General features: G+C 38.1%; 1 protein-coding gene across 1 annotated transcript in view; it reads right to left on the reverse strand.

The window, feature by feature from the left end:
• LOC150084252 (ubiquitin-associated domain-containing protein 2-like) overlaps nucleotides 1–11293 on the reverse strand; it is a 154582-nt gene extending 143289 nt beyond the window's left edge. The window contains exon 1 of the mRNA XM_090375128.1: nucleotides 11128–11293. Within this exon, the coding sequence (XP_090231254.1) occupies nucleotides 11128–11167 (40 nt within the window). The 5' untranslated portion in view covers nucleotides 11168–11293. The remainder of the gene's footprint in view (nucleotides 1–11127) is intronic.
• Nucleotides 11294–16928: the final 5635 nt, after the last annotated feature.

Consider the following 16928-nt stretch of genomic DNA (forward strand, 5'->3'; position numbering starts at 1 on the left):
GGCAAATTCAAAGGTCAGCTGAATAGTTACCTATGGGAGAAGGGAAATGCATAGGTTGTGTATTTTGTTTTCTTTTATTTATTTTATTTTATTATTATTATTTTACTCTTTTTTATTTTGGATGGTGCAGCATAGGCCTTAGGCTTCCTTGCACAACATGGCCATTACTAATACATTCCATCACACAATATTGTTACCTACACCTGGGATGTTCTTCCCCCCCCCCTCTTTTGCTCCTAGACTCTATCCAAAAATGGGAAATCAGGGTAACTGATGACTCCTCTCTTACAAATCACTATTATTTGTCACATTCAGTTTCTACTGCATGCCTTTTTATAGATATTTCTACAAGCACTGTTCTTCTAAATTGACACCTTGAATTCCCCCATTCTCTTCCAAACTAGTTGTTTATGCACCTGCATCAACTAGTTAACATCCATTCACTGTCCAACTTCAAACTTACAAACTAACTTTTCCCCTCTTTTTCATTTTTCCCTTCTTATCTGTTATTCAGAACAATCTTCCTTCATATGTATTTCCCAAAAATTCAAACTCCAAAATGTCAATACATATCTTGTCTTCTCCAGCCTTTGACTCACACATGGTACTAAAGCACTATAAAAAAAAAAAAAAAAAAAGGCACCCCCCCCACATAACACGGCCCTTCTACAACATGGTTTTGTTCTAACACAATTGATAAATTGTGGCAATCCTCACACAACACGGTATTTATATAACACGGTTAGAGAATTTCGGTAAACCTCGCATAACAGGGTATTTTTGAGTTTTGTGCAGGGAAAGCCGTGCTATTATGCTGAATGTAATTTTTCAACATTTCCACTCTTTTTGAATCCCCACTGTTGACTTGCTAGTCAAAAAAAAAAATAAAAAATATTGACAAATCCCTGTATTTTATTTTGTTGGCAAATCCCCGTGTTACATTCTATGCTATTGAACTCATGCTTGTTGAACTTGTGGAAAAATCTAGATTTCAAAGTTTTGGATAACACGACAGAACATCCAAAAGATTTAAGTCATCCAAACGTTAAAGTTATGTTCCTACCACCACAGTTGTACTGAGTTAATACAACTTCTTTCATTCAGCCATTAGTTCAAGGTATTATATCCACCTTTAAAACTCATTACATCAGAAAATCGTTACAATGGATTTTGGAAAAAATTGATTCCGAATCTACTGAAGTAATGGAGGCACGGAAACATTTCTCAATTGTGAACTGTATCAGAATCATAGCTTTATCCCTGAAAGAAATAAAGCCGCCAACGTTAAATGCGTGTGGAAAAATGTATGGCCAGAGTCAGTTCATTCAGGAAATATGATCGCATCGGCAGAAAACAGAATTGGTGCTGCTACGTCAGTAGGAGGGGAAGGTTTTGATATGACTACTGAAGCCCTCGTGGGCACAGTTGATAGATCGCCCTTCTCCCCACACTGGTTTTTTTTTTTTTTTTTTTTTTTGTAGTTGTTGGCGCATCGGCTTCTGTGGCCATAATGCACCTCCCAAGGTTTTTGCAGTACTTTGATCCAAGCCCGAGGCAGGATTCGAACCCACAACCTTTGGGTTGCCAGGCAGGTACTTTACCCACCCAGCTAGCCCGGTCGGCCCCACACTGGGTGGAAAAGACCTGAATTCGATAGGACTTTTTCACATGGCTGAGTTAGTCAGGCTCGGGCAAAGGTAGCATAATTTTTTCTCCTGGAAACTCGGGTTTTTCATCCAGCAAAACAGAAAATTGACTACAGAACACACGCAATTTATAGACAATATATGCAGAGCAACATGGCCTTAGTCAACATGGCCTCCTAAAAAAATAAAAAATTATATTATTACTGAAGACTCAAGTATTACTGGTAGAAAAAGGGGCTGGTGAAGCGGTTTTGTACAAATGGCATCAGAGGTAAAACCAAATCAATTCAGAGGATGATAGCACAGATGAAAATTCTAAACTTCCAAATTTTACACTAAAAAGGATACGGGAGGAAGGCATAAAGTTAGTCTAGCAATTAGAATATTTTTTGAATGAAAGGAGCCCAAAGTTCAAAAGGGAGCTTCAAAAATGCTTAGTTCCATACGATTTATCAAGATAAGATTTATAACAAAGATTTACCAAGCAAAAGCAAACAAACCCAAATTACTGATTTTTTAAAGAGAGTAGAAGATACACGAAATCTAGAATGGTGTATTTTTGTTAGCTCTTGGAATGTAACCATCCTTTTTGTACTTTTTCTTAGTCTCATATAACACAGTTTCTCACAACATGACATTTTATAGGAACCCAAATACCGTGTTATACGAGGTTTACCTGTACAACAGTGAATGGAGAGTTAAAAAGTTTTCACATGTTATAATTTTTAATGTGTACTTTTTTTTATTTTTATAATAGAAAAAAATTTATAACTGTTTTCACTGTTTAATAACAAACTGGATTAAACCTATCTCAGATATTTGGCTGTTAGTACTATGGTAATTCAGTTCTTCAAGTATAGGTACTTGTAGCATCAATAAATTTAAACTTTTTTAAATTTATTGAAACCTGAGTACACAAACTTCACAGCTGATTGTTTGGAGAAAAGCTCGGGAAAAGCCTTACACCTCTGCTTGAGATGGACAAATCAGATGACTCTTTCTGGTCAATTCCTTGTGTCATTAAGAAGATTCAAACCTGAAAAATATAAGCCTGAGATGTAAGAAACACAGAATAACATTTAGTTCTGTGATGTGCACAACCAATCATTTTACAGTTTTAATCCTTGTAGTAACATGCAAGCTAAAAATTCAAAGTAATCCACAAATTCCTCTCATGTACAATTTTTTCTTAAAAAAATGCTTATATCCATAATTACATTTCAACTAGACACATCGGTTGAAGTATGGATATTACATAACTATATTTATAATTCTCCTTTATATCTTTTTTATAGAAAGATATGTGAATGTATGTCTTTGTATATAAGTCATACAATGATATACATCATGTGTAACATTTGTTGTACATTGGTGTACAAACGTATAACAATGACATACATCGTTGAATATAGGAGAAAGACATTCGGCAAGCAGGAGGCTATTAACAGTACAGCCAAGTATGAGAGGAAGGTAAAAAAAAAAGATTTGTATTCACCCAGAAATAGTTGTGATAGAAAGATGAAGTTTTTTGTTTGAAACCTTGAAATCTCTTTAGCAACCACACAAATTTTGTTTTTGATCTCACAATATAATTTTTAAAAATTTGCAGTGCTAAATGAAGTGAAGTGTCACAGTAGATTAAATGGAATACAGTGATTCAGTTCCTCTTTCTGCAAGGGGAAACACCCAAAACAATCCACGAAGAAGTGGTCACTATTTATGGAGAAGACTGCCTGGATTAGAATGTTGTTGCACATTGGTATAAATGGCTGAAATTCAGTATACGGTACCCCTCTGCGTGGCAAACGAACAGTCGAACTGGAGGATATGATTGGTTCTGTTAAAGGGAATGATGTGATTGCTAGCCAGTGTGCATGGCCTACGAACTGATTTTTATTTGGTTATTGATTTTTGTTTTGTTTTTTTTGTTTGTTATTGTAACGGTTTTTTGTTTAGTTGTGTTACGTGATATTTTTTACCATAATTTTTTGTGACTTGTCATGTGACCAGTGACAGGAGGGAAGGAGCTACTATGTCATTCATTTCAACTGTTCGTTGGCCACTACTCAGGGTTACCGTATTCTGAAATTTTACTGTATAAACAATTCAAATGTGGAAGGACCTTACTGCATGATGATGAAATCCCAGGATACTCAGCAACTGCTATAACAAAAGAGTTGCAAAAATTGGGATATAAATCCTCGAAGACTGCCATATTCGCATCAAAGAACGAGCTACAGAACTCCAAAATTAGTGTAGGGTCTGTGGAGAACATCCATCAACAGTTGCATATGAGTAGTGTCTGCTAGATAGATTCCTAAAATTCTGACCCCTTGCCAGAAGATACAACCACACCCCATTAACGTAAGGGTTGTGTTCCGCTTAACACTACGTAAGTCGGAATTTCCCCCATGCTATTTGCAGCACTCGCAACTGTGCTCGATGAATTGATTGAAAGAAAAAAGAAATGTTCGACGAACTTGTAAATAGATTTATTATTTATTGTATTTATTCAACTTTTTATCTATGCACAGGAAAAATTGCAAAAGTGTGCAATTTAAAAAAATTTCAAAATTATAAATTACAAAAAAGGAGGTAGACAGGCATAACGTCAGTAAGTTTTACCTCTCAAGCATCATTGCCAAAATTGACATCTTCAGCTGATAAGTACACTGCTGTGGAAGTTTAGAAGGGGTCGGCCACTCAACCTTATGAAAGAACATATTAATGGATGACTGGACGGTGGCTTTTTTATTTTCATCGTAGATTTCTTTGTAGCAAGCAAGCATATCATTCGCCCTCTGTTAACTTTTAAGAATCGTTCACTGTCAGGATCCATCTTCTCAAACCTTGCCATTGACAATACAATTTCACAAAATGCCAGTGCTATCTCTCTAGTGATGAAGCGTCTCGGCTCCTCATTTGGTTCATCTTAAGCTTCGTCAGCATTTTCTTCTTTCACTATCGCTGCCTGAAAGTCAATAAGTTGTTCGTTAGATAATTCCTGCTCTTCTTCCTCTATTAACTCCTCATTGTCTTTGGCATCAACCTCCAACTGAATTAGCTCTGCAACCTTTACAATTTTATCTGTAACCTCTTCATATGATTCGTCTCTTTCAAATCCTGCAAAGCGTTTTGCGTGCTGTGAGGATATTTTCTTCCATGCGCCATTTAAACAACTTTTAGTAATTTCCTCCCGGCCTTATTAATGTTTAAGATGGCTTGGTATATATTGTAAGATTTCCAAAAGTCTCTTAATGTAAAATTTTTCTCACCTTCTACTGCAGACAATGCCTGAGCAAATGTTGTGTGTAAATAGTATGCTTTTAAATTCAAAATAACACCCCAATCCATAAGTTGGATGAGTGAAGTCACGTTTGGCGGTAGAAATATGACTCTCACGTTCGAATTGAAATCATCTAGATGTGTAGGATGTCCAGGAGCATTACCTAATAGAAGCAAAATCTTGAAAGGAAAGTCATTATCTTTACAATATTTTTCAACCTCGGGAATAAAGCAGCATTTAAACCAATCCTGAAAGAGAAATATTGTTATCCATGCTCTCTGGTTTGATCAGAAATGCATAGGTAGGGTGGCTTTATTGATGCCCTTAAATGCACGAGGATTTCCAGAATGGTACACAAGCAGTGGTATTAATATGTAATCTCCCACTGCATTAGCCCCAAGCTAGAGCGTAGCCCTATCTTTTGAAGCCTTGAAACCTGGCATTGTCTTTTCCTCTTTGGCAATGTATGTTCCATCCGGCATTTTTTTCCAACACAGAGTAGTCTTGTCAACTTTAAAAATTTGCTACATTGAATAGCCACCTTCATCAATTTTTTCCAACACATTACAAAATTTCTCTGCAGCTGCAGAATCGGCACTGGCTACTTCACAGTATACTTTAATGTTTTGGAAACCATCACGATGCTTGAACCTATTAAATAACCGGTTGCTTGCCACGAACTTGGGTTGGGGTTTGCCATACTTATCCTTAATATCTTCAAAAATACTTCTTGCTTTTACTTGAATGGTCATTGGACTCGGGTACACTTGCTTCTAAATCTAATTTTCCGTCCATATTATTAATAGCTTTTCCATCTTTGATATAGCACCTGGATGCTGTTTTGTGACCAATTGTTGATCTTAAGTGTGTTGATCCTTTGCCATGTTCTTTTATGCAGGCACTGTCCTTTAAAATAGTATTCGCTGTTGAAGCAGCGAGACCTAATTCCCTTGCAATAGATGACAAACTTTGTCCTACTTCATACTTCTTAATCATTTTCACCTTCATTTCTAAATCAATTTTGTTTCATTTCCTGGCACTGCCAGCACTTGCACTTTCCATTGGTCCCTTTCCCTTCATCATTGGGTGCCTCCGTAGCCAGGTGGGAAGGAGCAGCAGTGCATAGCACACGCTTCCTGATTAGACCGGGGTTCGAGCCCGTCACCAGAAAATACGGAGGATGCGGAAAGGTCAGGGAATGCCCACCACATATTCCCGGAGCAATATGGCCTTAGTTGCTAATGCTCCTAAAAACCAAAAAACAAACAAACAAAGCCTTCATCATTGTAATACATAAATAGGAATGAAGAGAAGTTTCTGAAAATTTGTTTTTTTATATGATTGAAGGTTTCTGTGAAGGGGAACTCATTTCACTTATAATACTGTAACGTAAAAACCCACAGAATTCGAGTTATCGGTACTATCGCAAATGCAATAAGATCGAGTTTACTACCCGTTTATAATAGATTGCGCTAACAGAAAAGCCCAATAAACCGGAAAGTGAAATTGTTTTTGTTCTTTGGTCGTGACCTTCAGAAATATGCTTTAGAAAAATATCACAAAGGCGTTCAAAATTGATTCTTATAACGAGAACATATGATAACGATGAAAGGGTAGTGCAATTTCCATTATAAAATTACCTTTTAGAGAGATAAATAGCTTAGTAATATAGCGAAATTTTCGACTTCCAAAGACTCTGAACGAATCATAAAAAAAAACGTGTTATTGGGTTCACATTACAATATTTTCACAATACCTCCATATATCCCCACAAAGGCAAAACATTTCCATATTTTTTTCAGTTTGCACCGGATGGCAAAAACTTACGTAAAGTCGAATTTGCGCAAGTCGAGTTCCTGCATACAAAAAACCTCCTGGTTTTTAAATGGCTAGTCACCATGGATGAAACTTGGATCCATCACTACGATCCTGAAACTAAACAAATGTCAAAATAATGGAAGCATGTGGCATAACCACCCCCCAAAAAGGCAAAGGTACAACCAAGTGCTAGCATGCTAGCAAAGTGATGCTATCAGTTTTATGGGATTAGCATGATGTAACACTAACAGATTACCTTCAAAATGGCTGTACTGTGATGTGAAGTATTATTCAAACCTCCTAAGTGTAATGCATAAATGAAAAAAGGGTTGGAAGAAGCTTTCAAAAGGTGTGCACCTTCTCACAATAATACCCCTGCACATTCCTTCCTCACATGTTGCATTGAGGTGTGCCCACTAATATACAATTGCTGACAAAAAAAACTGCACCACCGTAAAAAAAGTAACATTTGTAGTGGAAACGTATAAGATATTCTTTGATTAGTCATTTTGTTTGTCACAAAGCAAAGGTATTGCATCAGACAGTAATTGCAAGATATTGCATCAGCCATTTCTATAAATACGGAGTTGGAAGGGTATACATGCTCACTAGTATCCTGTTTTAAGGAGGTGTAAGCATGGTTTCATAATTTCAGTTGACACCAAGAAAAAAAAAGTATAGCTGTTGCTCTATCCCATGAAGGGCTTTCTATGCATGCTATCGCTGATAAAATTGGCTGCCACCAGTCAACAGTATCCCGTTTGCTGAAATTAAAGCATGAAACCAGTGATGTGAAGAGAAGACCTGGCTCAGGCCTTCCCAAGAGAGTGACTATGCCTTCCCAAGATACTTGAAATGACTATGCCTTTGTAATCGCCATGCTAGTGCTCCTGATCTAAAACTGGAATTTGAGATGGCCTGTGGTGTTGAAACAAGTGCAAGAACTATCCAAAGACAGCTTTTGGAATGTGGTCTGCATATGAACCAAGAAGAAGCTTTTGTTGACCCAACAAATGAGGAGGAAGTGAGTTGCTTGTGCTAAAATGTGTGTTTAATAGGGAGTCTCCGTAACCAGGTGGGCAGGAGCAGCAGTGCATAGCACACACTCCTTGATTAGACCGGGGTTCGAGCCTGTGACCACCAAATACGGAGGATGCAGAAAGGTCAGGGAATGGCCACCATATATGGCATTAGTTACTAATGCCATATGTGGCATTAGTAACTCCTAAAAACCAAATAACATGTTTAATGGAAAAAAAGGGCAATGGGACCCTGCTGTGTTTTCTGACGAATCGAAATTCAACCTGTATGTCTCGGATGGGAAGCGACATGTCAGAAGACGAAAATCGGAGGCATATCTTCCTGACTGCAAAGTTCCCCACCGGTCAGATGAGCTGGGGATGCATAACAAGCAAAGGGGTGGGGTGAATTAAGTTTATTTACGGAACGGAATGATGAATGCAGAAACCTGCTATCTTGGAGGAGTGCCTGAAACCCGTTATTAGGGATCACCACACAGATGTCCAAAACTACATTTTTGTTGCTACACAGCAAAATTAGTAAGTTTTATGCTATTTAGATTTAATGACGAGTTAGTCTTCTTGTCTCACAAAGCTTAAAACATACATACACCAATGTTTTCTCTCATTTTTCTCACTTAAGGTGCAGTCATACCTCAGAAATGCTGGCATTACAGTGTTGGGTGGCCCGGTAACAGTACAGATTTGAACCCTCTTGAAAACTGCTGGTACATAATGTTGTCTAAAATTGCTCAGAAGAAGCCAACAAGTAAGATTCAGCTACAGAAGAGCATTGTAAGGGTGTGGTACCATGAAATTGGGTAACCATATATCCAGAAATTGATTAACTCTATGCCAGATCGTTGCCCAATCGTTGTAATTGCAGCTCAAGGAGGAACAACAAAATATTGAGGAATTATTTTACTGATTTAGTATTAGTATTGGCCACATGGTGAAAGAAAGCCTATGGCTTATGCTGCACCAGCCAAAAAAAAAAAAAATCAGAACAAAACAATGATAAAAAAAATAAAATAAAATAAATAAATAACTAAATAATAATAATTAAAAAAAAAAAAAAAAAAAAGGAAATTAAACCTATCGTCCTATGCGCTTCCCTTACCCGAAAATACTATCCCGATGACCTTTGAATTTCCCCAAACTGTCGGCCTCTACCACCCATGAAGGCAACTTATTCCAGTAATTTATAACTCGCTGGCTAAAATAAAACTTCCTGCAGTCCAATCTAAACATTTCCCCCCCATAACTTGAATTTGTCCCCTAGTTCTAGCATCATTTATAATCTTGAAAATTTTGTCCTCATTCATTTTATTGATGCCTCTCAGAGCCATAAACACCTCAATCAAATCTCCTCTAAGGTGTCTAGTTTCCAAACTCTGCAACCCACATATTCGAAGTCTTTCTTCATAAGGACACCCTTTTGCTGATCTCACCAGGCGAGTTACCCTTCTTTGCACTCTTTCAAGAAGCTCGATGTCTTTCTTTAGGTGCGGTCTCCATACAGTACATTATTATGTACATTTACAGTACATAATACTATTATGTTAACTTGTCATTTCAGTTTGTACATGTAAATGCAATAAAATGTATGCTTGGTTGTCATGATTTCTCATATTTCCATTAATTACACATTTTACCCTTGGGAAGATATTTATGTGGAGTCTTTTTATTGGATTTCATTCACAGAGATATATGTGTGTGTGTGTGTTATGGAGGTTTAATGGCGCATAAGCTGCTGGGGCTATAATGCGCCTAACAGAGATATATATCCCATCTAACAAATGCATTTCAAACATTTCTGCAACCCACAATGCAGTGCAAAGCACATTTGTAAAATTCGTAAGTGATGAAGGTTTTTTTTCAAATACACTGTATGTATTTGAAATATTGCACACATCCTGCTTATTCCCCTGACTTTGTGCCCTCATATTTCTTCTTTCCCTGCCCCGAAGCCCTTTCTTCATGGAAAACACTTTGCTGCTGCTGATAAGGTGATTTCTGCTACAGAATCGTGGATTGAAAGGCAGAGGACTTATACAAGAATGGCCTGAGAAGTAGCAAAAGTGTATCATTTTGTCTTGTGATCATGTTGAAAAAGTGTAATACACGGTGTTTGTTTCAACCTTCTATCACTACTTCTGAGTGAATACAAATCTTTTTTTGAACCCCCCCCTCTCATACGGTCTGATGATGGGTTTCGGAAAGGTTTCCAAAATGTTACCTAATTATATGGTACATTTTAGCCAATAGGCTAAATAAAGTAACAAAAAAACTCACATGGTATAAGAGTGGGAGAAAAAAATTTAATGGAAAATCACCACACACAATATTTTGACAATATTCAACCTTTCCTAACCATGTTAGATATACTTTTTTTTTTTTCTTTGTATCTTTTAATAAGTTTTATCTTCTTTTCCCATTAAGCATGCTGCTCGTTGGGTTAGGACAGATTATTTTTTGATTCGCCAATCTATAAAATCCTTTTAGTATTAGCAATATAAAGAAAGAAGCAAGGCTTATACAACACACATTTGGCCAGTGCAGCAAAAACACCGCTGGTTTTCTTGCACTTAATACGGCTATTATTATTATTAATAATGCCCAAAATAATAATAATAAAACTTCATTTGCCAATTCCTTCCAATAATTTCCCTACATCTTCCTTTGAAGAAAACTCTGGGCAAATTTCCACTAATCTATTCCAGCCACCTTTTACCTGTTTCAATGTATGTCCCCTTGTGTGTTTCAAACACAAGGTTTATACTCAGCTTACTGAGAAACTGCATGCAGTAACTAACCAAGGTGATGTTCATTATGTAACAAACTAGGTTTGTTGTAAGCTAAGTACAGAAAAGCTTTTGCTAATTCAGGTTTCCTTGTTTTTTTTTTTTTTTTTTTTTTAAGAAGTACGAAGTGAGGAAACTTGTTTTAACCTCACTGGGAATCAGTCTTTTTTATTTTTTTATTAGTGAGCTGATTTTTTTTTTTTTAGCAACTTACGGAAATAGAATATTCCACAGGATTTAACTAAAGTTTGTAAAATACAAAAAAATAACTATAACATATTTGCATATCCCAAAGACCATTCACTGACTCCTGAGAAAATCCGTGACAGATACAAATTAAACTACTAAATAAAGCATGAGATGATTCCATCAAAACATAAAAAAGTATACTATAAGAGAATGCAGGAGTATTTATAAAAAGCCCGGGATACGGAGATACTATGACTTCTAGCACAAATTCAAATACTCAGTGAAAGAACTCAAGTATAACAACGAAGAAAAGGCTATGATTACTAAAATTACAAACATGACGAGTAACTTTTGACAATACTCACAAAATCCTGTGGTACTATACTGCGAAAGGATGGCGGCCATCACGAAGTAAAATAAATTTAATGGACTTTCCAAGGACACAATTAATAACTAAAGTAAATGATTTTTTATATATATATATTATAAAAAATTAAACTTCATTATTTTTATTCAAACAACTTGCATTTCACCATATGAAGACGATGAAGTCATTTCGTATCCTCATTACCAATGGCTTAAAAGGCGACTCCTATGGACCCAGGCACAGAGAAGTAAGATATGTTACCCAAGCACATCTTACTATACAGTGCCCATGAACAAGTAAGAAAAACGTATTTTTCAATTCGCCAAAAATGAAATTACTGACACTTCCTTCAATTTTCTCTCGAACTCCGTTATTTTCATTAAATGTATGTGTAAATCATACTATCAGATATCAGAATTGCTGTTCGACAGAGTTTAAAACTTAGTACTGTATTCATATAAATTGTATAGGTTTCTAGACAGTGGCGATATACACTGTGTTGCCACTTCATTAGGTACACCCTTGCTGTGCACACAAATGGTTTGTCCCACAACGTTGCAAGCCACATGACCACAGTTGTGGATATAAATGCAGTAGAACAACCTTTCTAATATCAGTTAAGCGTACAAACCGTAGCAAGAATGGGGAAAAGGAGTGATCTAACGAACTTCGAAGTGGCACGGTAGTAGGTGAAAGACATGCTGTACAAAGTATCTTTGAAACGGGGTTTTTCTGAACTTTTAACCCACCACAGTTTCAAGGATGTATCGAGAATGGTGCAACGAACAAAAAACATCCTTTCAATGGTACTCCTGTGGAAGAAAATTGCTTGTTGATGAGAGAGGTCAGAGGAGGATGGCTAAAATTATGCAAGCAAACAGACGGACACAATGATGCACATCACGTCAGAATACAACCTTGGTGCGCAGAACAAAATATCGCAACGGACCACTGGTCGCACTTTGTCGCGAATGGGCTACAACAGCCGACGGCCATATCGCGTACCTTTGTTATCAATGAAGAACAAGAGAGCACGCCTCCTGTGGGCACAATAACACCAGCACTGGACTATCGAGGATAGGAAAACAGTTGCTTGGTCTGACAAGTCGAAGTTCCTGGTGCATCATGTTGATGGAAGGCTCAAAATTTGGCGAAAACAACATGAATCCGTGCACCCGTCATGTCTGACGACTACGGTGTAAGGTGGTGAAGGCAGTGTTATGATGTGGGGAATGTTTTCTTGGCACACGTTGGTTCCATTGATACATGTTTGAATGCCACATCGTACCTAAACATCGTTGCTGACCAAGTGCATCCGTTCATGTGGATAGTTTATCCTCAGTCAAATAGTTACTTCCAGAAGGATAATGCACCGGTGCACAAAGCCTGAATGACTATGGAATGGTTCCAGGAACATGAAAATGACTTTTCTTTACTGCAGTGGCCGCTCAGTCCGCGGATCCCAATCCTATTGAACATCTTTGGGATGAGCAGAAAAGGGCTGTTCGCTGCAGCTCTACACCTCTGTCGAATCTCAAGGAACTGCGTGACACACTCGTGTCTGCATGAAACTCCATTCTTGCACAACGTTTTCAGCATCTTGTTCAATCCATGCCTAGACGAATTCAGACTGTTTTGACGGCTACGAGCGGTCTCAGACAGTTTTTAAATTCTGTTCAGTGGGATCAACTGACGGTGTTACCAACAGTAAATTCTAAGTAGGAAACAGTCAAGGAATTAATCGTGGATGCCATTAAAAGTTTCATACCTATTAAGAAATATTGTTCAAGGTTTAGGCCTAAATGGTTATCAAATGAACTAATGAGACCGGTGACAGAGAAGAAAAATGCATGGGATGCATATAAATTATCAAGCGACTCAGAAGTCGGCAGATATAAGCTATATCTGCCGTAGAGCAGATATGATTGTAATCAGGTCACAAAGGAGGTTAGGCAGGCGAAAGCAGATTACGAGAAATCTTTGGCAAAAGATGCTAAGAAAAACAGCAATTCAAGGACATCGATATCAAGTGGACCAATCAGATTCAAGGATGAATCTGATTGGTCCACTTGATATCGATGGTTCGACTGTTGATGATCCTGCTCAGATAGCAAACAAACTGAATCAGCATTTTGCAGCTACATTCACACATGAGGAGTTATTAAGGTTTGAAAATGCCAGAAGGTTATCAAATTGTAGCAGGGTGCTTAATGATTTAGCATTAGCATTAGCATTAGTAGAGGCATATGATGCAAGAAAGCAAGCTTATTCAGCATCAGCCAAAAAATAAAAAAAATAAATAAAAAATAAATAAATAAAAAACAAAAAAACAACCACTACTCCCATTTCACCCCTCCGTTCGTTCGAAATACCTGTCCAGCTGAGCCTTAAATTTGTTTAGGCTATCAACTTCAACAACAAGCGATGGGAGTCTATTCCACAAACCAACTGCCCGCTGGCTAAAGGCAAATTTCCGCACATCTATCCGACATCCGTCCTTCCTCAATTTGAATTTATGCCCTCTCAGGTGATTATTCTGAGCAAGAGGAAGAATCCCATCGGCATTGAGCATGCTCAAGCCATTCAAAGCCTTATACACCTCTATTAGATCACCTCGCCGATGCCTAGTCTCCAGGCTCTGTAATTTGCAAAACTTAAGCCTTTCTTCGTAAGAGCAACCCTTTGTTCCATTCACTAATCTTGTTGCCCTTCTCTGTACTCGTTCCAGCAGCTCTACATCCTTCTTGAAATGAGGCCTCCAGACCTGTATACAGTACTCAAGGTGTGGCCTAACCAATGCCTTATACAAGGGAATAATCACATCCCTGTCCCTGCTAGAAAAATTCCTGTATATCATTGACAAGACACCATGAGCTACTCTTGCAGCTCGTCTGCACTGCTCAGAGAACTTCATATCTGCCTGCACAATTACCCCCAGGTCCTTTTCATTCTCTACCACTGTCAGCGTAGTACCACAGAGTTGATACGTTGATCTGGGGTTACTGTTTCCCATATGTAGTACTTTATATTTGTCAATGTTAAACTTCATTTGCCACCTCTCAGCCCATCTGCTCAACCTTTCCAGATCCTGTTGCAGCAGCATAGTATCAGTAGTGTCCTTAACAACCCTGCCAATTACCCAACCCTGATTTGTAATAACTGAGAGCAAAGTGTAGGAGAAATTGTTGAAGTTAAACATAAGAAAGGCACCTGGGGTGGATGGGATCTATTCAATTATATTAAAGGAAGCGGCAAAGCAGCTAAGCAAACCCTTAGCCATAATTATGAGAGCATTCTTGGACTCAGGGGAGGTCCCCACGGACTGGAGATGTGCAAATGTATACCCAATTCACAAAGAAGGATCGAAGGGTGACACGAGTAATTAGAGACCAGTTAGTTTAACTTCTGTTCTGGGTAAAATAATGGAGTCACTGGTTAAAGATGCATTGCAGGATCATCTAGACAAGACTGCAGCAATAATTCAGACACAGCATGGATTTGTTAAGGGAGAGCCTTGTCTGACAAATTTTATAGGATATTATGATGTGCTTACAAAGGAACTGGATGCAAAAAATAATTTTGATATCATATATTTGGATTTAAGGAAATCTTTTGACACTGTTGTGCATGGAAGACTATTGTACAAATTGGAGAAGAATGGTATTAAGGGTAAATTGCTACAATGGATAAAAAGATGGTTGAGTGGGAGAAGACAGGGGGTGGTAATCAATGGGTGCTGCTCTTCGTGGACTAATGTTATTAGTGGAATCCCAAAGGGTTCGGTGTTGGGTCCACTGTTGTTTTGTATATTTATCAATGATATTGATGAAGGTATATCAGGATCAGCGTCGAAGTTTGCAGATGATACAAAGGTTGGTAGGGTTGTTAATGACAGTAATGGCAGTGTGCTACGGCAGCAGGATCTAGATAATTGGGGCAGATGGACTGAGAAGTGGCAACTGAAGTTTAACCTTGACAAATGCAAAATACTGCATATGGGTAGAAGTAACCCCAGAGAAACATACGAACTGTGTGGTACTACACTTAAGGTGGTAGAAAATGAAAAAGACCTGTGAGTAATTTTGCAGTCAGATATGAAGTTTTCTGAGCAATGAAGACAGGCTGCAAGAGCAGATCATGGTCTTTTGCCAATGATATACAGCAATTTTGCTAGAAGGGAAAAGGAGGTTATTATCACTTTGTAAAAGGCAATGGTTAGGCCAGGCCTTGAGTACTGCGTACAGGTCTGGAGGTCTTATTTTAGGAAGGATGTAGATTTCCTTGAACGTGTACAGAGAAGGACAACAAGATTAGTGAGGGGAATGAAGGGATCCTCTTACCAAGAGAGGCTTAAGTTCTGCAAATTGCAGTGACTGGAGACTAGGCACCTGCGCGGTAATCTGATTGAGATGTATAAGGCCTTGAATGGATTGAGCACGCTGAATTCTGATGCGATCCTTCCACTTGTTCAGATTACAAACCTAAGGGGGCATAAATTCAAATTAAGAAAAGACAGATGTAGAATAGATGTGCGGAAATTTGCCTTTAGCCAGCGTGTGGTTAATTGCTGGAACAAACTTCCATCTGTCGTTGTGGAAGTTGATAGGTTGAATAAATTTAAGGAGGAACTGGACAGGCATTTGGAGGGAATGGTGTGATTTTTTTTTTTTTTTTTTGGCTGATACTGCATAAGTTCGTACACTTGCTTTCTTGCATCACATGCCACCACTACTACTATGGGTTCGAATCCCGTTGATGACGCGAGGAACTTTAATGGGCTTTTTTACTCCGTGGCTGAGTTAGTCGGTCTCAGCCGTAGATAGCAAGGTTTTCTTCCCGAGAAACTGGGGGTTTTTCGTCCAGAAAAACAAGCAAATCGACCATAGAATACACGCAATTTACAGACACAAATACGGGTTAATAAAATGAATTACGGGAACCCTTAAATAATAATTTGATTTTTTTTTTTTTCGTTTTGAAGACTAAAGGAGGCTCAAAACGCTACTAGGTAGGTATACCTAATAAAGTGGCAGCACAATGTATAGTAATAGTAATAGAAATAGTGGCATGCGATAAGCAAGCGTATGAGCCTATGTAGCATCAGCGAAAAAAAAAAATTTTTTTTCACACAATCATTCGCTCTATATATTTGTCAATTTCCTCCGTGAATTTATTTAAGCTATCAACTTCCACAACGACAGATGGAAGTTGGTTCCAGCAATTGACCACCCACTAGCTAAAGGCAAATTTCCGCACATTCATTCTACATCTGTCTTTCCTCAATTTGAATTTATGACCCCTTAGGTTCGTAATCTGAGCAAGTGGAAAAATCCCATCAGAATTCAAAGCCTTATACACCTCAATCAGATCACCTTGCAGGTGCCTAGTCTCCAGCCACTGCAATTTGCAGAACTTAAGCTTCTCTTGGTAAGAGGATCCCTTCATTCCCCTCACTAATCTTGTTGCCCTTCTCTGTACACACTCAAGGAAATCTGCATCCTTCCTAAAATGAGGCCTCCAGACCTGTACGCAGTACTCAAGGCATGTCCTCACCATTGCCTTTTACAAAATGATAATAACCTCCTTTTCCCTGCTAGCAAAATTCCTGTATATCATTGGCAAAAGACCATGACCTGTTCTTGCAGCCTGTTTTCATTGCTCAGAAAATTCATATCTGACTGCACAATTACTCCCAGGTCTTTTTCATTTTCTACCACCCTAAGTGTAATACCACAGAATCGGTACATTTCTCTGTTACTTCTACCCATATGCAGTACTTTGCATTTCTCAATGTTAAAC

This window comes from Mastigoproctus giganteus, chromosome 6, assembly GCF_048544385.1.
Source record: "Mastigoproctus giganteus isolate SK-2022 chromosome 6, ASM4854438v1, whole genome shotgun sequence".
Taxonomy (NCBI): Eukaryota; Metazoa; Arthropoda; class Arachnida; order Uropygi; family Thelyphonidae; genus Mastigoproctus; species Mastigoproctus giganteus.